The 24,390-nt window shown below is 38.2% G+C and overlaps 2 protein-coding genes across 12 annotated transcripts in view; one reads left to right on the forward strand and one right to left on the reverse strand.

Moving 5' to 3' along the window:
• The window catches only part of RWDD2B (RWD domain containing 2B), a 35,686-nt gene that overhangs the window by 6,221 nt on the left and 5,075 nt on the right, over window positions 1-24,390 (forward strand). The window contains exon 1 of one of the 4 annotated variants that reach the window (XM_038409314.2): window positions 24,042-24,119. The exons of 1 other annotated variant lie outside the window; for it this stretch is intronic. The gene's annotated coding sequence lies outside the window, so the exon portion shown is untranslated. Of the gene's footprint in view, window positions 1-24,041; window positions 24,120-24,205; window positions 24,375-24,390 lie in introns of those variants that run through there. 2 more of the 4 variants (XM_038409324.2, XM_038409304.2) reach the window with 2 other exon arrangements.
• On the reverse strand, window positions 63-24,367 carry USP16 (ubiquitin specific peptidase 16). 8 transcript variants are annotated; one of them, XM_038409232.2, is made up of 18 exons: window positions 24,208-24,330; window positions 21,866-21,967; window positions 17,558-17,736; window positions 16,814-16,917; window positions 14,564-14,667; window positions 12,082-12,269; window positions 10,401-10,493; window positions 9,434-9,564; window positions 8,959-9,046; window positions 7,846-7,921; window positions 7,263-7,354; window positions 6,518-6,574; window positions 5,031-5,204; window positions 3,690-4,356; window positions 2,898-2,992; window positions 1,553-1,639; window positions 541-697; window positions 63-420 (listed from the first exon to the last, which is right to left on the reverse strand). In XM_038409232.2, exons 2-18 carry the CDS (start codon window positions 21,927-21,929, stop codon window positions 299-301), a joined length of 2,478 nt encoding a protein of 825 aa, XP_038265160.1. In that variant the 5' UTR covers window positions 21,930-21,967; window positions 24,208-24,330; the 3' UTR covers window positions 63-298. The 8 variants fall into 8 exon arrangements, 7 of the variants coding, with proteins under 7 accessions (XP_038265160.1, XP_038265180.1, XP_038265171.1 ...); XM_038409252.2 differs by having other exon boundaries at window positions 23,825-24,209; XM_038409243.2 differs by lacking the exon at window positions 24,208-24,330 and adding an exon at window positions 24,000-24,131.

Raw genomic sequence — 24,390 nt, forward strand, 5'->3', positions numbered from 1 at the left:
AATGTGTTCATTGCCAGAAGTAATTGTTCAAAAGGAGTCAAATAAATGGTTCAGACCTGAAGTTATGTTATGGAAAAAGACAAAATAGCTTTTTATTTAAAAGCAATGGAACTATTAGAAAAGTATAAATAAATATTTCATCTGCCAGTATTTCTAGGAAACATGAGATTTCTGCAGTAGACAGTCTCAAGTCTAATTGAACATGATTTACAGGTCGCTTTTCTCTAATTTAACATTTCTTTATTTTAAGATATTTAAAAATCATAAAGTATTGTGTGAGAAATGCATCCCAGGTTAGTTATAGCAGTCGTTCGTAGAACAGGAGATAAGCTTGTGAGTTCAGCACTTTAGATACAGTCACGGGTTGCACATGGGTATCACTGATGTGAAACCACTGTCCCGCTGATTCAGTTTCTAAAGCTGATAAAAAAAAAAAAAAATCTTAAAAGTAGTGCTGATACAGAAATGTCACAGGTTATTACCAGTTTAGAGAAATTCCATTTAAGATTGGACTGTTGTAAAAATATTGGTGACGCTTACCTTGGGGAATTTCTCCACGGAGGACAAGATCAGAAAGATGGTTTCTCACAGTTCTCATCTTGGCATAGGCAGTATAGTGTCCAGACCTCATTGTGCCACTATGTTCAACCACCCCATAGAGAGAGTACAATACTCTTGTATTCCCTTCAGCAACGTTCTGTGAAGTGACAATTTTGTTATAGTATCAGTGTAGTACAGATAATGAGATCTAAGCTAGCTGAAATGTCAGCCTTTCAGACCAGTCTGTTCCGATTCCATTGTTCTGTACTAAGTCAGTTCTGATTCTGCTTGTCAGTGTAGAAGCAATATGTTAATGACAATGGATATGACCAATGTTAAAAATTTGAAGTACACTACAGCAGAACTTAACTGTACTTACATATAGTCTATCATATATTGCCATATGATGTGGTCAGTGAAGTTATGAGATGTGGTATGTGGAGATTCTGATTAATGGCTGATTGTTTTGGGAACATACCAAAACAGTTTTCAATAAACACACACCTCTTGCTGTAAGGGTTGATCCATAGGCACCGACTTCCCCTCTGCCCAGTGGGTACTCCTGCCACCCGTGCACTGCCCTCACCCCAACCTCATTCCACCCTTTCCCCAAAGTCCCCGCCCCACCCTGCCTTTTCCCACCCCAGCCCCGCTGCCTTCCCACCCCCATTCCCCCAAGTCCCCACCCCTGCCCTGCCTCTTCTCCACCTCCTCCCATGAGCACACCACGTTCCCGCTCCTCCCCCTCCCTCCTAGAAAGTCCTAAGCACCGTCAAACAGCTGCTTGGCGGCGAGCAGGAAGCACTGAGAGGGAGGGAGGGGGGAGGAGCGGGGACTCGGCACACTCGGGGGAGGAGGCAGCAGCAAGGAAGGGATGGAGGTGGGGGGAACTTGGCTGCCAGTGGGTGTGGAGCACCCTCTAATTTATCCCCCCGGAGCATCCACAGAGTCGGCGCCTATGGGTTGACCAGTCCAACTATCTGACAAAGAATTAAAGGATTTTTTTACTTGCCTTGCATTTAGTTGCACAGAAAGGAGCCAAGTCTATCACTTCTGGAAACTTTATGTGTTTGTTAACTTTTCGTAGATTAAATCCTGCCTAGAAATAAGATAAAAATGAAGAAACACAAACAGGGCTTTAAATCTTCACATATATAAACAGGTGACGCACATTTGTTCTTTAAAGGTTACAAGTTTAGTTATTTAAAAAAAATTCCAAAAAGACTTAAGATTCATTTTAAAGCATAAATGATTTGCTTTGCTTTGCTTTCCTTTGGATGGAAAACAAAGTTGGGGGATAAGGAAGAAGACAGACAGCCTATTATTTCCGAAAAGTAATGCTTTTCAGTTCTTTATGGCCATGTTCCAAATTTCCTCCTGTCTATGGTTTCTCTACACATTTCTCTGGAGCACAGGGCTACATGGCTGTTTAATTTACAGATTTAGCATGTCTTGGCATCAATGACAATTATAAAAAATGTATACTTTTAAAAATTCTGGTTGGAGGACCCTCTGATCCATTGCTAAAGACAGTGCAGAATGGTTGTTTATACTACAGCCTGGTTTTAAAACTCTCAAGTGATGAGCCTTCAATCACTTCCATTCAAATGCTATTCCACAACTCAATAGGTACTATTGTTGAATATAAAGAAAAGCTTCCCCAGCTTCCTTCAATTTAATCGCAAATATATCCCACTGGATCATCTTACACAATTCCTCTCACTCCCTGGAGTTTCAGCTACTTAGACAGTTGTATCCCTTCTTGATTGCTTGGCCAGGGTGCATTATGTAATTAATAATTTTAAACTTTTCAGTCAAACATTTCTGATATTCATTTCCCCCTTCTCATTTCTCTCTAGTTTCTTGCTGTTTTTCTGATACTGAAGAGCCCTAAACTGAAAGCTCTGTATATTCTCACCCTTCAAAAATTGCAAGCTTGTATCTAATTTACTGCCCGCAACCAGCACTTAGATGTCTTTTAGCTGTACTGCTTTCTATTTATGTATTTGTTAGAGTGAATCTCTGTTGCAGATCATCCTTCTCCATATTTAGTGAGTTTGTTTTTCAGCATGAGTCAATTTATTTTTGTCCGTATTTCTTAATTTTGCATTCCTAGTAGGTAAGTTGTTTTAATAAATGTCTTTTTGCTAAAAGAACTCAAGAGTTCTAAGAACTATTACAGTAAGCAAGAGTAGCAGGAATGAATGTATCAGGAAGATTTCTCAAATTACTTCTAAAGCTATAGAAAGAATAGTAGTTAACGGAACAAATTTATAAGGGAAGTCAAGATCCTTTAACTTCCATGGGTTATTACTATATACAATTTTAAAATACAAGAGTTAACCAGTTAACAATACCTGTTGAAATCTCTTTAAGTGAAGTGTTAAAATTGGAGGAGCAAGAGAAATTAACATTTGCTTTTTGGCATTAGTGTAAACGTGCTTCTTCTCACCTAAAGGAAAGAGAAAGCACCACTGGTTAGATAGTCAAGAATAATGCAATAACTTAACATCTAAAAATGTTTCTAATATGAAAGTGAGTGAAATCACGTACTAGGACTGGAAACAATTTATGTCATCCATCATTATAATATGTTTAAGACACTGATGATTTCCCTTCAAAATTATAAATGTTTATAAGCTGTCATCTTCATGATGGTCCTAGTTCAAGAAATTAACTAGTGTATATCAAATCACCACATCATCAGCTTGAATAGGGTGAGTTCTAACACTAATTTCTAGGACTTCTACAGAATTACATGCTGAATGGTGCTTTTGTTAATCTGTTGGGCAAATTTCTGCATGTTCTCCTCCTATGGCTCATGTGCTACACAAACTAAAAGTTTACATTTAAAAAGTTAAAAAAATTGCTTCATGTTCCATCCTACTATAGAGCCAGACTGTGAGCCCCCTTGCTCTACACTGGTGGTAACTTACAAGTAGTTCCATTGGAGACCATGGGGCTACTCATGACTAAGTGCTCACTAATAGGAGAAAGGGGTTCAGTCTGACCCTTAAATACTGGGTATCAATAGATCCAAGAGAAACTACCCATGCAAACCTGTTTAAAAACAAAGAGAATGAAGATAGCAGATATGGACAGATACAGAGTTGGTTTTCTAGTTTGTAAGTAAAACTTAATTGGCATACTTTTTCCACTAGTCTTTGGTCCATAATGTCTTTGTGTACATACATCACAGAGCAATTTATTGATCTCACTGAGTTTCTCATTACGAGTGAACTGATATAAACAATGAAGGATTGAACTTTCTTCTATGTTTAGGTCTTCCCTGTTTGCAAGAGTACAAAATGCAGTTTCTGGGTCCTCATTCACCACCTCATATGTGTCTAACTCAGCCATATGAAAGTCATCCAAGATATCCATATCAGAGTCAATAACAACATCTAAGTGTAATTTTTCTAAATCAGTAGAAAGTTCTTCCTCTTCCCCATGATAATCTTCTTTAATAGATAGATTGTCAAGTCCACCAATACATTCAGTAGTAGAAACTAAGCCTTTCATAGCAACAGCCATATTGGTTTCATTATCTTCATATTCTTGTTCTGGATTTTCTATACTTTCATGGGCACTATGTACATCTGTACTATTCTCTTGATTATTTAAATCTTTCTGATTTAAGCAAAGTTCTTCACACTGATTGGAAGATTCCTCCTCTTTTTTCAGGTCAGTGACATCAGAGTTTACTTCTCCCTTTGTTTCTTTATCTTCCTTCACATTTTCTTCAGACGGTTCCATAGAACATACATTGGTTAGCTGAAGCACCTTCCCTTGAATTTTTTGCTGTCGACGCTGGTTCTACAAATAAAAATATGCAGTGTACTGTACAATATTGTATAAAAGCAGAGAAAGAGTTGCTGTATTTTTATCTGCTATGCACCATTTATTTAGGAAATACCTCATTGCTTTAAGCAACAGAAGTTGCCATTTAAAGAGGGAATGATCTAATTTAGCAATCTTAACAATCAATCAGAGGGCATCAATTCAAAGTGATTATGGCCAGTATCATTCTCACTCAACTAATCAGATGCAATCCCCCACACACTTCCACTTAGAATACCCTTCCTGGGTAAATGTGAATTTCTTTTATGTCCCCAAAATGTTTTTCTTGCCTATATTCCTTCAGAACCATCTAAGTGCTTCTCTTGCTGTTACTGACCAGTGAAAAGCCTTCTGGTGTATGTTAATGCTGTTTTAGTCAGGCAACGTACGACTAACTAGTTCAGCAGTTCTGGGAATATTAACTAGTGTTGCATTAGGAAAGCAGGCAACAGAAAATATATACAACTTCACAACAGGTAAAATAAGATATTTGTTCCTGTAAGCTTTGCACTTGAGTGGGGAGAAATTGTTAGTTGTCCCCTTGAAAACGATCATCCTACACATAAAAAGTGGACTAAACAAAATGTCTAGCATTTTATCTTAAGCCTAGGGTGAAAGTGCGCAATATTTATTTTTGCATCATAACCAACCTTGGCTTGCTTTTTGGCCTGTTTCTTTGCTTTCTTCTGCAGGTGCTTACTTACACCAGGATTATCACCCCTTTCCTTCATATAGCTGTCACTGTCTTTATCCTCTTCATCATCTTCATCCTCCTTTTCCTTCATCTTTTTAACATTTTTCTCATTTGAGCTTTTCTTAACACTCTAAAATCAAAACCACCAAACAAACATGGTGCCACCATCATAGTTTCAAAGACTTCAGATTAAAGATTTAATTTAATATCAATTATGTTATTTTGAAAAAAACAATATCCCAAAAGGAAATTGCAAAGAAATTGGCATATTGAGAATTTTCAAATTAAGCTGATGACTTTTTAGGTATTGTAACAAAACATTTACACACACATACTCTAAGAGCCTGATTCCGTTGCTCTTACTCTTATTGAGTAGTACCTTACTCCACAAGCAATCCCACTGAAATCTATGCTTGCTGAGTACAATACTACTCATTGTGAGTCAGGGTGGCAGAACCAAGCCATAAACAGTTAAAAATGGAACTTAACATTCAGGTTTACTGATATGAATCTCACTGAATCCACAAAAGATAACTAAATATTTTAGATAGGTAGTAAGTGTTTGCAGAATCAGGCCCTCTAGTTGCTTCTATTAATATGAAAAAAAAAAGGCCAGTTCAATGCAGGAGCATTTTATCCAAGTACCCTTTGGGTGAAATATATATATTTTAAGTTTCTTCCCTTAGTAATTTTGTTTTTTTTTTTTTACTGTAGTACTACTTATTAAATACAAATATTAAAGATGAAAGGAGATAATGTGTATGCTGATGGCAAAAATGAAACACACAGATATAAATCTAAAACAGTTCAAATATTTTTAGATGATCAGCTAAATAAATGCATTTACACATTACCTGCTCTAACCATACATCTCTTCACCTTGAGAATATTTGATAAGGCTCTGAATATCAGCATTAGATAGGAAGCCTCCATTACTGTTCCCAATGCAGTAAATAGACAGGAACTTAATATCTGAAGAGTCATCTGATCTATATCAGAGATATATTTCATGAGATCTATTTAAATTTTAGACTCATGACGCTGAAGAATACCTAAACGCTTACCTCAGGTAACGTTCTTTATAAGTCAGCCAGCCTTTCAGCGTAGCAGATCTTTTCTCTGACCAAGGCACTAACTAATGATAGGAAGATTAGCTGACATGGCAGTAAAATCACTAATGCCCTGTCTACAGTAGCATTTCCAACCATCAGATAATCTTCAAAGAGGGCTTGTGTAGCCAGAACCTATAGGACTTACCTTAAGGAAATGCATTGTCATTCTCTATCATTTTATTGTGCAACTTTATTAGGTAAGATTATTGAAGATAAGCACCTTTCGCAATTATTTACTTTTTAAAAATGTCCTCTCTGAGATCCAACAAACAGAACTGCACACCAAAACAGAATATAAAAAAACAAAAACAAAAAAACCTCTAATTCTTACCTGATCATCTAACACAGGCAGTGACAAATCAAGGAAAGACTCGTGGACCAAGGACACCTTAAGCAAACAGATGTTACTTAATATCATTAGAGAAACTTTGTTTTTCTTACAAGTCTAAACACAAATTAGAAGCTAGCACTCCCCTATTGATGTAATGGGGGCAGGAGAGAAGGATTCATCATTTCTTGAAGTGTGGTCGTTTATTTATATGCCTATCTATGGACTTAAGCTCTTAACTTTAGGCACTCAAAAAAAAAAAAAAAAAAAAAAAGTCCTGGCTTAGAATTTTTTGAATGTAGCATTTTTGCCATTTATTTCCCTTCTCTTTTGTCTGTTTCTGGGATTGCACTCAATGCATGCTCTTACTTGCACATACAAATATAAACAGTCATAAATTTATATTTACAAAACAGGAACCCATGAACCAAAACCAGCATCCCTACTAAATCTTATAACTCAAGATCCCTGCAGTTTTTCAGAATGAAGAGAAAATTCCACACAATCCTCTCCAAGCATTCAGTTCTCATCCCCCCCCATCAAGTCCTGAGAGTACAGATGAGATTTGCAGTACAGGTGAACAGATAATTCTATCAAATTCTACCTTTTGAGAAATGTGCAGCTCCTGCTGCCAAGTTTTCTTCATTTCAGAAGTTCCCATCTAATACATCTTATTACTACTTGTTTCTTCTGTGCACAAGTCTTATACACAGTGTTTTAGATTATACCAAGCAGACCATCTACATACCGTTCTGCACTCCTCACACATGATTGTACTAGTTAATTCTCCACCAAAGAGTCTGTCCACAAAGGTTGGTATTGCCTTTTTCTTTTCATACTCTGAAAAATCAGAGAATTCATTGAAATATATAAGTCATATACAATAACTTCACCTGTACATTAGTGACCACTTTGGTTTGATGTTAAGCTGTGTGTAAACAGGGAGAATACAGTGTAAAGTCTATGGTTTGCATTTGTTGTGCTTTATGTTTGTTTTCCTAGGGAAAAAAATAAGCTTCACAGATTTTTGGGGGGGTGGGAGGGGATGGCAAACGCGGTGGCACGAAGGTATGGAGAAAGAGGAGGATCGAGACTGTTAGAAAAATAGTTTTAAATTGTTTAAATTAAATCAGCATCTTTATAACATTTCTCAGCTGCATCTTTGCATGAGGAGGATGAGCATAATTTTTAGACCTGATACTCTAGACAATATATTAAATTTAGAAAATGTGTTCTAAATCATGCAACTAAATTACATTTGAAAATATTTAAAAAAATGCATGCATGTCCAGGTTTCAGTTATCAAAAATAATTTTTAATTGTTCTTTTACCTTTAATTTTCTTTTTTAGCTCTTCATTTTTTTGGTCAGAGTCATTCAATGCCTTAAATATTCCAACACTTACTCGCTGAAAGTTAGAGTAAATAAATATTCCATCATAAGACTTTATTAAACATTGTTTCCTAAATGTGTGTTCAGTTAAGCATTTCAGTTGGACAGAATTCCATCTTCACCATTAAAAATAATTCAGATTAATAAACTATAACCATACTAGGAAAGTAACAAGACTGCACTCTTCAGAAACATGAAATATGTCCCACATTTGGGCTTTTTTAAAGCCATTGCCAGGTGTTACAGTTAATGTATTTAGTAGGAAGTCCAAGGAAGAAACAAACAAACAAAGTCTCCCAACTAAGCCCTGATGCAAACAAATCATAAAACCTCCACAAGAATCCCTCACCCTACTAAAACAAAATATTTGTTTTATAAAACTCTTGTAGACAACCACCCACCTACCAAACTAATTGCTTTTAAAGGTGCTTCTACAGTAATATGAGGCCAGCAATTTATTAATATTTACATTTATGAGGAACTTCAGACACCTATTTCAAGTTCTTGTTACATTAATATTAGCCCATTGCTTTCAACATGGGCAGAACTGGGCCCACTGTTTAGTACTTTTGATTCTATTAGTACATCATCATCAAAAGATAGAAAATAACCCAAGAGTCATCAGAATGCACTCTTTCAAGACCACAGTTTTATCTAGAGAACAATATTTATTGACTTGTTTTCCCCTCTATGGCCAGACCCAAGTACAAGCAGCTGGACTCCCTAAATAGCTTCTTTTTATGGATGATTGTTTGGGAAGAGACAGGATAAAGAAATCCTCTAACTAGCCCTCCTCAGTAATCCTAATGTTGATCCCACAATCATGCAAATGACAATGTGGACAAATCGGTTCAGTATTAGCTGGGATGTGCTCTAAAAATTCTTTGCAGACCTAACGATAAGGGCTAAAACTTAAAACAGTTAGCTCTGTTTACAATACACTTAACAATAATAAAAGACATTAAGAAAAAGGTTACTTTGTTTAAGTATACTGATTTTAGTGCTTTGTTGAACACCCACACTGTTATATACTATAGTGAAATAAGTACTTACTTGGATCTCTTCTGCTCGCATCCCATCCAGTAAATAACGAAGCAATTCCTGACTGTCTTGCTCCTGGTAACCTTTAAACCGTATTGCTCTGTTTAAACAGAATGAGAATGATATAATATATATACACAATTAAAATGTGAATTATTTTCAACTTGTCCACAGAAGACAGAAACAAGTCTCAAGTGCTGATGAAACAGATATCTGTATGTATATGGGAACTACTGAAAAATATGAAACAGAGGGTAGAAAGTCTCATTTTATGATTTTTCATTTCACTTTAACTCATTTCTATTTTAGTCTACACCGATGTCTTTGAAAAGTTTATAGATACCATCTGAACCTTTGCTGGCACATGCACGGTGAGAAATAAATGAAAATGTTTTTTGTTAATAGTAAAAACTGCCCTACTATATAATCCAATGTTTCCATTAATTCTTTCAGTCATTATTATAATACATTATGTGCAGATACTCACTTTTTACAAACCTGAGCAAAGAGTTCTTTAGGAGTGACAGTTCCCTTTTTTGTCTCTTGCATCTCTGAAAGGAACTGGCACATAACTAATGTAAGGGGCCCAGGCAGCTCAAGTTTTATCACCAGAGGTTCCTTTTTAAACAACAAAAACAAAAATCTAGTTTTGTTTTGCATTCTTAATTCAGTCAGAGTTATGGAGTCATCTGAAATTAGTTCAATATTATAAAAACCGAACGCTTGTTTTAACTTCCTGAAATAAGATCCATTATAAAACATTTAGAAAAAGCCTAATTCTCAGATTTTCTAAATGAAACTACAGGGAATAAGTTAACATAAGGCAGAAATGGTTGGAGAACATTTCCTCATTACACAGTAGTCTTAGACTCAGCTCACTAAGGATAATTTATTGTTTAATTTCAACTGTGAATGTTCTGGGTTTCTCTTATTTATTTATTTTTTAACAACAACATTTTTGTGTTTGTTCTTGTTTTACAATGCATAAAAAACCCAAACATATCCTCAAGTTAATGAACTGTTAAGTGTCCGGAGATTTCCTTAGCTTTCATTTAAATTTTTAAAAACGTGCAAGCTCCCAAGTCCCCAGGCTGAAGGAATAGCAGGATCACATCAAAGGGCAGCAATTATCCTTCCTTTCCTTTCAAATTTTAAAGTTTGATTGAAAGTGGTGTCTGACCAGACATCACTGATGCCAAAGTTATATGAATAATTTTTTTAATGTAATGGGAATACTACTATGAATTTACAATATTCAGCATATTAAATCTGCTACTTAACTGTACATCTTGGGAGAATTCCTGACTCCACTGAATTCAGTTGCAAAACTCCCATTGACTTTAATGGAGCTAGGACTTAGGTTTTTCCCTAAAATTTCTTCAAAACCCCAAAAAACAACTGACTGTTTTTTTAATGCACCTAAAAAATTACTTCATAAACTGCAGCATACATACTGTTGAAAACTCTGGTGGCTCAATGTTAACTGTTGTTCCAGTCATTTTAACCTCCTTCAACAGCTCTCTCAGAAGTGGTGTCTGTGATAAATTCTGTAAGAGATAAAAATAAATAAATAAATAAATAAAATCAAAATTAACGTCTGGTAATTAGGAAAAGTCAACTACTCATGCAATTAAAAAATGCGAGTAATGTAGTAGTTAGAACATTATTTTTCAACGCCTAGAAGTTGAGCACAAACTACCGCATTGGATACTACTGTAGGAAGTTTGAGAAAGTGGGGTTATTTTGACTGAGAACTCTAAAGTTAAAGAATATTAATTAATAACTTTTTGTTTAAAACGTTTAACATTTGAAAGAGTTAGCACCAACCATTATCAATTATTTCCTTAATCTCTATACCCTGAGTTAGTCTATAGTTCATATTATTATAGGCAAAACAGATGAGTCATTATAGTGTAATGAATATAACACAGCAAACAGTTTGTACCAGTCACTCACAAGTCTGCCTTTCCACTCCCAACATGTTTCTGCACATCTCCTTCAAGATTTATCATCAATCATTTTAACTTCATATGGCTAAAACTCCCTGCCCAGCTCTCCTCGTCCTTCCACAAACAGAATGATGGTGGTCACCCAGGTGTGTAAACTGGGGGGCATATTTGACTCCTGCCTCTCTCTTGCCTCACACATCCAGACAGTATTTATATGCTGCCTCTTCGTAACAGTTCCAAATGTGGGCTAGTGAATGAGGCAGTATAGCTTAGTGGCTAGAGCACTGGAATGGGATACAAGAGACCTGGATTCTAGTCCTCGCTGTCACTAGCCTGCTGAATGACCTTGGGTAAGTCTCTTTGCATCTGTGGCCCAGTTATAAAATGGGGATAATGCTTACTTCCCTTTGAAAGGCACTTTGAGATACGCTAATGAAAACCACTATATCAGAGCAGCTAAGTTATTGTTACACTGCTAGAACCCTAGTCAGGCCCTCATCTTTCATCACTACTGCTACCTCCTTTCTGACCTCACTGACACACATTACACCCCCACCCCAGTCCATTGAAGAGGTTGTTCTGGTCGCATACCCACCTTTCTGTGTCCTTGTTTTGGCTTCCTATTCACTATTATCAAATTCAAGCTTCTCATACTCACCCTGAGGACCATTCACAACTCTGCGCCCGTTCCCCTTTAGTTATTTGCACTACACACTACCAGCCTTGAATGCCAATTTGTCTGCTTCTCCCACAAATGACCACTTGCTTCCATGTGGAACAGGAATATCACTTTTCCCTCAAGACCCATTTCTGCTGCGCTGCCTATAAATGATGGCTAGGTAATGTGGACATCAGGTATAGGAGATTTAAAAGAAAAGCAGACGTATAATTTGAAAATCACGTTCTTAAATCTTCTATACCTGATGTTCACAGTACCCCATCTTGCTTTCATTAACCATCGTCCTCTGTTCCCCTCCCCAAACCCTTAATTTTTTTCTCCTCTATGACTGACTTGTTCTGTTTGGTCTCCAATTAGACTGCAAGTTCTTTAGGGAAGGGATCATGTCTGCATGCCTGTACAGCATCTACTACATTAGGCCCCGACCTATTTTAGGTCCTTTTGGGGCTACTACAATACAACATTAAAAATCTGAATCTGAAGTGGCTGCAACAATATTTAGTGTACCTGCATAACAGCATTAAAGAAACATGTATTCCCCAAGTTACTAAGTCCTTTCACAGTCACTGCTGCACTGATATTTGAAGAATTGTCTTCTTTGATCACACCCTCGTTGTTTTCCTTCTCCTGCTCATTTTGGTTTTCTTTTTCTATTTTTTTGTTTTCAAATTCTTTGTTTTCTTGATCTTTTGAGACTGAAATACAAAAAAGAAAAAAATGTTAGGTACTTGGGGTGAATTGGAAACATTCAAATATTTTGTAGACCTGGAAAAATGCTCCACATTTAAAGACAGCCGCAGAAAACTAAAAGGGTTAAATTTTAAACCCAGGCCATTCAAGAATCACATTTCAAATATAACATTTCAATGCTGTGCAAGAAGTGACCTCAAAACCTAACATAATTTAATAAGACTAACTGGGGTGTTTAATATAATCATCTGTTGAATACTGTCATTTAACAGACATGCACCTTGAAATTTAATGTGTTCTTGGAAATTCCACATCTGTGGAGTCAAAAGTCATTCTACCGTAGCATTTTCTACAGCACCCACAACTATAGCATCTGAGATCATGCTGCACAAATGTTAGCCTTGTTTCTTAGCAATAATTTTTATGCATCAATAATCACAATTAAGGATGTCTGTCCCAGAAGTCAGTGGAGCTACCTGTCTGTTCCTCACCAATTGGAAAGGTTATTTAACTCATCTGCCTGCCCAGCAAAGTGAAGAGAGGTGGAATTTAAATCTTAACTAGTGTGGATTAGCGCTACAAATGTAATTTGTAACAAAGAAACTACATTAATAAGAACACTTCAGTTATGGTTTTAGACACAGTTTACAGGACAGATAAAATATGGCCCAGGAAACACACTTCATTTCTGATTTGTAGGGACCACTTTTAGAGGTGAAAGTGGAGTTCAGGGGAATCCCACTGAATCCTTGGTTTTTCTGCTAAAACTGCCAGTTGTGATGATAACTTGTCTGCTAAGAAATGGATTGGCATTACTAATTCAGAGAAAGTTGTATTCAGTCATAATCACCTAGAAAAAATGGTTACTTACCTTATAGTACCTGGTTCTTAGAGATGCTGTCATCCCATTTTAAATGTGCATGCTCCTTGCATGAAATTAGAATAGCAATGTCTTTGTGCTTCCCCATCCACCAACCATGGACATAAAGGGCAGAGCAGCCACAACCATCTCTCAGTTCCCTTGCTAATTCAAAATCTCAGGTAAAGAGGACTCTGAACAAATATGAATAGAGGACAGGTCTGGGATCCACAAGGATGACATCTAGAAGAACCAGTTACTATAAGGCAAGTAATGGCTTTTTCTTCTTTAAGTAGGACTCTCTGCGGATTCCACTTTAGGTGGCCAATAAGCAGTGCCCCATTCTGGAGTCCTCATTGCCAGTAACTAAACAGTGGCCTTCCACATTTGGTGTCTGATCTTGTGGCCAGGTCAAAGTTACAGTATTTAATACAGCAGTGGGATTACTCTACATAGCTTCCTTGCAGACTTCAGGGGGATCCATGTAAAACATGCAGAGGAGGTACCCTGTGCTCTAGTAGAATGAGCTTTGATATTTGGTGGAAGGGGTGTAGCAGTATGTGATAGATTACCTAGTGCATTTCAACCTATTTGGATACTGGCCAGGAAGAAATGGCTTTCCCCTTAGAAGTGCTTCTTATGGCAACAAAGACAGGGAGACTGTCCAAAGGGCTTTGGCCTATCAAGATAATATAGCAAGAACCTAGAACATCCAAGGTGTAAAGTTTCTTATCCCCTGGAGAAGAATGGGGTTTTGGAAAGAAAACAGGGACATTAATAGATTTCCACTTAAAATGGAAGTCTGACAACTTTGGGAGTAAACTTGGGATGAGATCTCAACATCACCTTCTCTCTGTAGAATACTGCATAAGGAGGGTCAGCTTTGAATCTGTCTATTTAGATTAAGGTAGTGGTGCAAAGTGCTGAGAAGTTAAATTTTAAAAAATAAAACTAAATAAAAAAAAAAAAGAAGAGGGAGAATTTGTTGGGAAATTGCTCTACCTAGAGAAAAATTGCAAGGAGGGGAAAATTCCGCAAAGGGACAGGGTGCAGACATTCCTTGCTGCTATGGGAAATAAAAGAGAATTGAGATATAGTTGCAGCCACCTTTCCCTTTATGACCTCAGAGAGGTCCCCCATGAGGACATGCACAACACAGACACGGATGCTACTCTTCACATAATCTCATCTCGTATGCACCTTGTGTCCCTAGAGTGGAATCTACAGGACACATACTCTAAGAACAACATTCTAATTCCATAAATAATTTTTTCTGTTCCCATATTTTCCTTTTGGAAAGGTTTAGAAACATTAGGTGAAATCCTGACCCCATTTCCTAACATCTAAACCCCACAATTAATATTGTATTGTCTTGATTTACAACCGTGTCTGCTGGGCTCAAGGCACTTTCAGTGTACTATGTAGCTTATAGGTACCTACCTGTACTTGGTGTGTCAACACAAGCTTGTTTTCTAACATAATTCACGAATTGGCCCAATCGATTTGAGCTATTATATGGGACTTCATTATCACACAAATAGCACCTGTCTCCCAAAAAGAAGCCAAAGGAGTGCAATTAAAAAAAAAAAAGTTAGTTAAAATTATATTTATATGGCATTAAATCACAACATCTAGATCATTTCTGAACTACTCCATTATACACATCTGAAAATGCTATAATTTTATAACAATCTTCTTGACTCTGGAATTTAAAAAACAATTTTTGATACCAATTTGCCTTCATTAAAGAAAAAAAGAGTGGCAGGGATATGGGAGGTGGGGATCATATAAACCCTAACTGAGGGAGGGATAACTCAGTGGTTTGAGCATTGGCCTGCTAAATTGTGAGTTCAATCCTTGAGGGGGCCATTTAGGGATCTGGGGCAAAAATTGGGGATTGGTCCTGCTTTGAGCAGGGGGTTGGACTAGATGACCTCCTGAGGTCCCTTCCAACACTGATATTCTATGATTCTATGTTGACTTTAGGCTACCCTGCAGTGCTTACTCATGCAAAACTCAAATTCAGTGAGAGTTCTGCTTGAATAAAGAAAATAAAGGATCAGGCCCTAAAGGAAATGATTACAAATATTAGTGGATACAAGTATAAAAGTTGAAGTTTATTCTATTCAAACATTTATTTTGTTATATTTAGTTTGAATAAGACATGAACAAGTGTATTCTGCTTATCATGTTAATGTATAGTTTTATTTGCCTTTTTTTATTGCTGATACAGTTGTGTTTTTATTTCTATGAGAACAAAAACCAAATAAGTATACCACTAGATCACTGCACTGTGTTTCACATAATTTTCCTGAGAAAAGCCACATTGGTAGATGGAAATATTCTATTTATCCACAGAGCAGATACAGCACTGGGAGAACAATGCAACCTTCCCCATACTGTCCTGTCAACCTACCTCAACCCTGACTTTGAGGAACCACCTGTCCTGTTACCTGGTATAGACTTGCATTAACATATGTAACCAAACAGACCTGCTTTGACATACTGAAACATCCTAAATGAGGATATATAAAGTACACTTATTTTTAAAGTGTTAGGCACAAATGCATTTAACAGATTTCAGGATTACAAGAAAGTGTGGATTGACTCCCATTTTTGGGAGAAGAGGACGTTTATAAGGAAGCTTTTTTTTCTAACCCACTAGGATCCCCAATACAAAGCATGGAAAGAACATCTCTATATAACCAATCTTTCATCCAACCTACTTAGGAATCTATTTTTTTGTCAACTGTTTTGGAAACTTGGTCAATTTTTAAAAAGGCTCATAATCACCATTTTAATGGGCAACACATGACAAAAACTAAGGTACCATCCTCTTCATTGTCTCTATATCAGTTAAAAAGTTTTGAATAGAGGAGAGCGATTGCAAAGTTCTTTTTATACTGTATAAGAGATTAATCTAAGATTTTAGCATCTCCTTTGTATATTAATCACATCAAGAGATTCGAAGAACTATTTTTGGCTTTTAGTTTTAAACATCCACTTTACAGTGAAATACTGTATCGCACCAATCAGTTTTAAATTCTTCATGAAGTCAGTTGTTTTTACACCAGAAAGCCTGATGTAATAATTTTTTTTTTTTTTTTTTTTATAAACTAGGTGCAATATTTCTGTCAGACAATTTAGAATATCTTTTAAAAGAAGGAAATTTACACACAAAAAATATTTCACTTAAGAGTTAGTCGTATAAATCACCACAGCAACTTTATGTAAAAAGCACAATTACAATATGACCATTAAAACCTTAATTTCTAACGAGACTGAAAGATTTAACATTTATTATTAATTATGTTATGTAGCTTAATATATATGTATATTAGTAATGTTCAGACTGAAAGAGTGGGTCTCTTGAGTGACAGCATTAAGGTTGATGTGGGAAATGCTAACGTGAATTGTTCGCATTTCAATACTATTATTAAGTGAACGTATTAAATGTTAATAATATTAACTAACTGGTCAGGGACAGTCTTATGGTAACACTGTAGTAAAAGATTTTATTAATTATTTCAGCAACCATAACTCTAAGTAAGAAGATTTTTTTTGTATGGAAATATCCTGAAAGTTTCAGTTTATTATTTTGAGAAGTCTACAAACAAAACACAAATAAATCACACCCCAGTTTTTATTTTCTTCCAGTTACGACTAATAACTGTTGCCTGACAAACTCACCACACACTCCAGTTGTCCAAACTGAGAACCAAACAATGGGGTTCTGATCTTGGTGTTGTATAATGCTTTAAAGCATGCTGCTCTTGGGAATTTCTGCCACAGCCCTATAACATTGATAACCAGAAGTGTCACAAAACCCAATGGACTATCAAGTGAAAAAAAAAAATCAGACTATAAACAAATTTTTAATAAATAGCTAACAATTAGCTAAGCAAATAAAATAATTAGTATGAATACCTCCTTAAGTTTATTTCTACAGAGAAAAGGTACTAGTTGAATAAAGGATAATTATCAAATAGTAAGGGATTTGAAACCTAACTTCCTTAGGTGCTTTTGAAAATCCCAACTTTAAATCTTAAAAAATGAAAAAACTATTAGGCGTATGTGATTCTAAATTAAGTAACCCATATTACTACTACATATAAGCTCCTGCAATAGAAATATTAATAGAAATATTAAATATTATTACAAGCAAAATAGTCTGGACTTTCAAGAAGTGGAAGTCATCATGATGGAGTCTGGTCCTTAAGTCTGCTAAATGCCTTTGTGCCAAGCTTCTAGATACTTTTAGTAGCAATTCAGAGCAGACACTTTTTGCCAAATTGAACTATATTAAATCATTTGTGTAGCACCACATCTGGCTACAAGTTTAACAGTAAATGAAAATTTAGAGGGTTAATTGGAAGCTCTCTTTCTTAACTGCATTATGGAACATTAAAGGGTATTTTAAAAAAAGAGAAATACCCTGTGGCCACATTTTAGACATAACCATATTGAAGGGCTTTCATCAGCTTCCTCTTCAGATTTATCTTGTCTCTTATTGTCTGTCTTGCAGTCCTGACAAATGTTCCACTCCACGTTCAGCAATGCCTTTTTCAAATGGCCTTGTTCCAATCCCTTGCGAATGTGCTTGCAAGCAGGTTCTATGAAACAGAAAGTACAGAGATAAAATGAGGAACAGTCACATTTTTGCCAAGTAGTCAATATGGACACAGACTTCTAGATGTCATAAAAAAGGTAACAGGCCCACGAGCTCAAGTGGCCTTTTCATAGTTAAGACGACAATGGCAGGTTAGGGGAAGTAATTGGAAGCTGTGGCAAAGATTTGACAAAGAGTGCGTGTCCATCCTTCATTACAAGAGTTCATGATCTGGAGGTATCGCTGGACTGTCAGCTCTTGCTCAAATATGACCAAATAGCATTACTGAATAAGACAGTCAAATTTCTTCTGGATACAGACCTAGCTACCATAATCTATGCCTTTGTCATTTCAAGACTAGATAACTGAATTGTGCTCTGTCACAATTCAAGGCAGCTGCATCTGTATTTCCCCTCAGTGGTTCAACAAACTCTCAGGCTTCCAGCTCCCCTGGCCATCACCTCTCTTGGGTGGAGACATGTGTCTCTCTGTCTCCTGACCAGGATATTTCCAGGATGCACAGTTTCCTGATTATACTGTGAATTCACCAGCAAAATCAGGCTGCCTAAGCAGACCTGCTTAGCTTCTCTCCTCAGAGACGATACAGAGTGTAATTGCTACAATTATAAGTTTCCACACAACTCTTTCTATGCAAGCTTATTTATTTTTTTGGGTGAAAGCATTACAGAGAAAACATATTAAAACAATAAAAGAATGTGCATGCATGCTAATAAACGTACCAGAGATCATGACAACTAATATGATCTGGCAGGAGCTGTCCTTCAAACCCCCACAAAGGTATCACAAGTTCATAATAGCCCCAGTTCAAAACTAGCACCCAGATTCATGGGCTCCCAATAGTCCAAGTCCTTCCGATCCTACCCTAAGGATTGGGGCCTTCCAGGGACCAGGGGTCCTGTCTGTTTGCTGGATCAGGAAGAAAGCCCTGAGCCAGTTTAAAACCAGACTATTTATCAAAAAATCCTTTCTTTGTCTGTTGGTCCCTGGAAAATCCAGTTTGAGCTAATATATGCACACCTCTCCAGGGGGTTTGTGTCAAAGGGCTAATAACTGGAGGAATTACATTAGCACATATGAAGTTGCGCACAATCTCACAATGACAAAATTTGATTTTTAATACAATGGATCCTAAAGTCAGTACATTCAATTAAGTAAGAGTTGTGCAGGATATTATTATTTTTGTCACATTCTCTACATAGAGCTACATCTTAAATCCACCCAGAAACGGAAGCTGATGCAGAATGTTAGCCACTATGGATTGGTCTACACTGGAAACTTACATTGGCACAGCTATGTTTCTCAGGGGAGTGAAGAAAAATCCACACTGTTGAGAGACAGCTATGCCAACCTAATCTCCAGTGTAGACAGCACTTGGTCGACAGAAGAATTCTTCCTTTGACCTAGGTGCTGCCTCTTGGGGAAGTGGATTACTTACAGCAATGGGAGAACCAATCCTGTTGCTGTAGTGAGTAGGACTGCTGTAGCGTTTTAAGTGTCGACATAACCTTAGAGGCTTCTCTCAGCAGAAGCATAAGGCAACAGGATCTTCACTGTTTGTCCGTTAGATTCCAGATGAAGTATAAGGTATTAGTTTTGATCTATAAATTTGTAACGGCTCGACAGACTGCCTATGCCATATTGACAGAGCTACAGTCAGTGGCATGAGATGATGGTCTTTCAGTTTAAAAGAAGGAGTTGCCTGCTTCTTTTATTCTTATTCTTCATGAGGGGCCACTTTTCACATTTGCCTGAAATAACTTGCATCTCTTGGCTTTTTGGGCACAGTCTGAAGTCCATCTATTTACCCAGGCTTTAATATGAAGAATCGATATCGTCATAGAACCATAGAAATGCAGGGCTAGAAGGGACCACAAGAGGTCATCTAATCCAGAGGTAGTCAATTATTTTTTGTCAAGGTCCAAATTTCTTGGTCAAGGTATAATCAAACAACAATAATTATAATAAGTAAATAAAAAGATTTTGGGGTCAGTTCAAAAGCATCTGGCGACCTAGATTTGTCCTGCGATCCAATTGACTAACCTGATATACTTCATCCCACCACAGTGATGCAGGATTAAATATACCTAAATGCTGTACAAGTGTATACCGAGTGCTAGCATTTGTTAGGTTTCAGAGTAGCAGCCGTGTTAGTCTGTATTCGCAAAAAGAAAAGGAGTACTTGTGGCACCTTAGAGACTAACAAATTTATTTGAGCATAAGCTTTCATGAGCTATAGCTCACTTCACTGGATGCATTCAGTGGAAAATACAGCGGGGAGATTTATATACACAGAGAACATGAAACAATGGGTGTTACCATACACACTATAAGGAGAGTGATCACTTAAGATGAGCTATTACCAGCAGGAGAGCGGTGGGGGAGGGGGGGGACCTTTTGTAGTGATAATCAAGGTGGGCCATTTCCGGAGTTGACAAGAATGTCTGAGGAACAGTGGGAGGTGGGGGAAATAAATATGGGGAAATAGTTTTACTTTGTGTAATGACCCATCCACTCTCAGTCTCCATTCAAGCCTAAGTTAATTGTATCCAGTTTGCAAATTAATTCCAATTCAGCAGTCTCTCCTTGGAGTCTGTTTTTGAAGCTTTTTTGTTGAAGTATAGCCACTCTTAGGTCTGTGATCGAGTGACCAGAGAGATTGAAGTGTTCTCCAACTGGTTTTTGTATGTTATAATGCTTGACATCTGATTTGTGTCCTTTTATTCTTTTACGTAGAGACTGTCCAGTTTGACCAATGTACATGGCAGAGGGGCATTGCTGGCACATGATGGCATATATCACATTGATAGATGCGCAGGTGAATGAGCCTCTGATAGCTTGGCTGATGTGATTAGGCCCTATGATGGTGTCCCCTGAATAGATATGTGGACACAGCTGGCAACAGGCTTTGTTGCAAGGATAGGTTCCTGGTTAGTGGTTCTGTTGTGTGGTTGCTGGTGAGTATTTGGTTACAGACAGCCCCCCAACCAGAAGCAAAGGACTGGCCTGTCTCCCAAGATCTGTGAGAGTGATGGGTCGTCCTTCAGGATAAGTTGTAGATCCTTGATGATGCATTGGAGAGGTTTTAGTTGGGTGAGAGGGATATTGTTTGAGTTTGATTTTTTTTTATTTCTAGAGTTGGTTATTTCTGGGCTTTGAGTGAAGAGAAGCTGTTGGTTTTGCCTTTTACACGTCAAGAGGTTTATGTACAAAGAGCTTACAATTCACTGTTTATGCATAACCTGTGAGTCAGTAAGCTGAAGCAATACATTTTAAGATTTTCCTAAGAGCCAAATAAAAACAGGTTTGGAGGCTGGTGGAAGAGTATACAAAAAGAAAAGCTCAGCTTGGGGAAAACAGACCTTTAAAGCATGGCTGGGATCCTGTAATGAAGCTGAAAGGAAGGATTATGCTCATTTTGTTCAGAACTTCATTTTACTCTGAAAGGGGGCAGACTTTTGACCAGAAGGTCAAAAAGTGTTATGGTAGCCTGTAAGTTCATGGAAGACAGATGGAAGTGGCAGATGGCAGTGAGGAAACTGAGGCAGCATTGACCTCCAAAGCCAGATGGAGTAAGTTGCTGCTATTACAAGGAATAATAATTTCTCTGAAACACGTTTATAATTGCCATACGTGTTTATAATTGTACATTTTAATTCATACCCTTTTCCTGTTAGCATACCGATCCACCCGGGGGGGGGGGGGAATGTATCAAGAATGTGTACTTGCCATTACACATACAGGGCCTGGCTCTGTAGGCCCTTTATACCATGAATGTCTCATGGGATGCCGGGGCATTTCCATGCAAATTGAAATGACTATTGAGAAGAGGTTTTCAGGATTGGACCTATATGACAGTAAATATTGAATATCTTTGATATTTTATAGATTTCCTACCAAGTTTAAGAAGCAATACTGAGGCTTTCTGAAGGACTTAAGTTTCAGCTGGATAAACTCATTCTTTACAATTAAACATTCAAAGTAGTAAAAGTGACTACTGTAAATGCCTTCTGATTATTAATGAGTTTTCAATGCTCCTCACTTTGAAGACAAATGAAACATTTCTTCCACAGTACTTCAGACTTCTCTGAAAATTTTTTTGTTATGAAACATACCCAAAATATCCTGAGACTCATCATCAGCCTGTATATTTTTTCCCTTTGTTCGCCTCTTTCCCATATTATTGCTTTGTAGTTTTCCTTACACAGAACAATCACCTAATGGGGAGAAAAAAAACAAAACATTACATTCAAAACTAGATTTTGATTCTGCTTGAAGGAGGTTATACAAAAGGTAGCAGCAATCTGACGAATTAACCAGTTTTAAATTAACTGAATTTCAAGGGCACATGAATTCATAATATTTCTGTACATTACAGCTAATGCACATTTTGACCCCACATTTCTGCAACCTGATCTGACCCTGAGATCTATGGGACTCTTCAATTCGTAAGAGTGGGGTCTAAAATGTCAGCAAAATTCCCCTACACCTTTTATGGCTCACCTTAATGGACTATGGCCACAAAAGTTTTAGGAGGCAACTGTCATATTACTAGCTTTATCACATTTAAATACTGAAGTTACTTATTTAATTAACTCTCTACTTTTGATTTATTGAAAATTCCTTTTTTTTTTTAAATGACTTGCTCAGCAACATTAAATAAATTGTTATTCTAACAGCACTTGACAATATACTGGAGATTCAGATTTCTTCTGGCATCAATCTCTCTTCAATTCTGGGAGAGCTCAGTTTTTGTATTCATACAGCTATCTAGTAAATAATGCAATTTAGAACAACTGTTCGAGTATACCCTTAGAAAAGGGCCTACAGAGGCATCAGTCTCTATCATCATGACAGAGCCTTAAGCAAACTCTGTGCATTTATGCTTGTCTTAAATAACAACAACAAAAATCAGGTACTGTATGTATGGTTTGATGTATATAAAGAGAAAAAGCACAAGAGTAGCTGAATTCAGAGGGGATCCCCCCAAGAAAGGTCAGATAACAGACCTTTGACACGAAAACGAATTCCAACCACAGTCTCAAAAGGACAAATTTACCCAGGAGGTAACGAATGTAAAGATATACTACATTCATTTATGTGAAATATGAGGTAGCACGTTAGAGGATGTGGCAAATTTAGCACACTGAAAGTTCAGACTAAATAAATTATAGACTTGGAAAAGGAATTAGTTGCATACTCAAAAATAAAGTTGCAATTGTCAACCTTTAGTTAAATCAAAGTAGTGCATTTCTACCCTTGTCCAGGTTGACCTCTATCTAGCCAACAGAATGAGAAGGCATCTGAGAATAGGTAAGTATTAAACGAATCCATGTTGTGGCTGGGTAGATGAGTCAGACAGGATCTCCTCAACTCTACTAAACTATAAAATACTATTTATGTAGTATTAAAGGGTGTGGTTTAGACCCAAAAGTTTGTTAAGGCACTTGAAAGCCTTTAAATACACCCGCTGTAGAATGGGAATAGGACATTGACACAGGAGCACTATTTTTAGAAGCTGTTTACCCCACTGTAACTTCACTAATATTTGCAGTCTGGTACACTAGGAAAAGGCCATACCTCTGGTACCTACGCAGACTTGGGTACCAGCAAGCGGCAAACGTCCAGCGTAAGCGGTGCCCACTGTACCAGATAAGCAACCTCTCTATCTCGAGCCATTTCTCCCACCATCACCGCCGCGCCTCCACAGGAGATGTAGCCCCTTGGGAGACACCCTCCCCCGCAGTGCGGAGTGAGTGTCACAAAGCACGACACGTGTTATTTGGTCCACATCTGCCCAGGGACCCTAAGCCTCCCCCCGCCGAGCTCTCAGCACAACGTGACCTCGCTGCCCTAGGTGCGGGGACTGCCCCACCCCACTGGCTTGAAGCGACGTGCTTTCCATCATATACAGGGTTTACAGTTTGGTTCAATGGCCCTCAGCACCCCCACTATTCCAAGTGTTCCCGCGCCCCCGCCATCCCAGCTCCCAGCCGCGAGGGGCCCCGGGACACGGCTGCTGCTGCCCCCCTTCCCCTCCCCGCCCCAGGGAGCGGGCGCACAGGGCTGCCTACCCGCCCACGTGGAGGGACGAGCAGCGAGTCTCCCAGCTCCCGCCACCAGCGCGGCTGCCACGGCAGCCGGCCCCTCCTCTCACACTAACCCAAGCCCGGAGTGCAGCGCCGCGCAGCCCACCTCACCCGGCAACTCGGGGCAGCCCGCTGGCTCCGATTGGCTAGTCAGCCTCACCTGAGCCCGCCTCCCACCCGTTACGGACAGCCACCAGAACCAGCGGGAAAGCCCCACAGCCCCGTGCCAGCCGCGCAGAGCCCGGCCGGGAGCGGACACGAGGCGTCTCAGGCTAGGACAGTAAGTGACCCGGAGACAGGTGGGGGAATAAGGGAGGGTAAATAACGTGGTGGAGGCCAGGGGAACTCGCTGAGCCTAAGCCCCTCACCTGCCAGTCTCGTGAAGCGAGACGTTTTACGACACCTATTTCCGGCTCCGCGTAGTTTTACGGCTTCCAGCCGCTGAGCTGTGAGCCTGACTTGTCCCAGGACGAGAGGAAACGGCTCGTTACCACTTCCGGTGCGTTGCATAGTGGGAAACTGGAGGGGAGTTGAGGTCAGTCGGCGGGAGA

Source organism: Dermochelys coriacea, chromosome 1 (genome assembly GCF_009764565.3).
Source record: "Dermochelys coriacea isolate rDerCor1 chromosome 1, rDerCor1.pri.v4, whole genome shotgun sequence".
Classification (NCBI taxonomy): Eukaryota; Metazoa; Chordata; order Testudines; family Dermochelyidae; genus Dermochelys; species Dermochelys coriacea.

What these genes read in the sequence shown, in the direction of transcription:
- USP16 (XM_043508833.1), bottom strand. Translation starts at nt 24,349, where the DNA reads ATGCAACGCACCGGAAGTGGTAACGAGCCGTTTCCTCTCGTCCTGGGA. An exon ending in TTGGACAACTGGAGTGTGTG is followed by an intron (nt 14,668 to 16,813) that starts GTGAGTTTGTCA and finishes TTTGGGAGACAG; the next exon opens with GTGCTATTTGTGTGATAATG. An exon ending in TCTTTAATGCTGTTATGCAG is followed by an intron (nt 10,494 to 12,081) that starts GTACACTAAATA and finishes TATCTCTTACAG; the next exon opens with AATTTATCACAGACACCACT.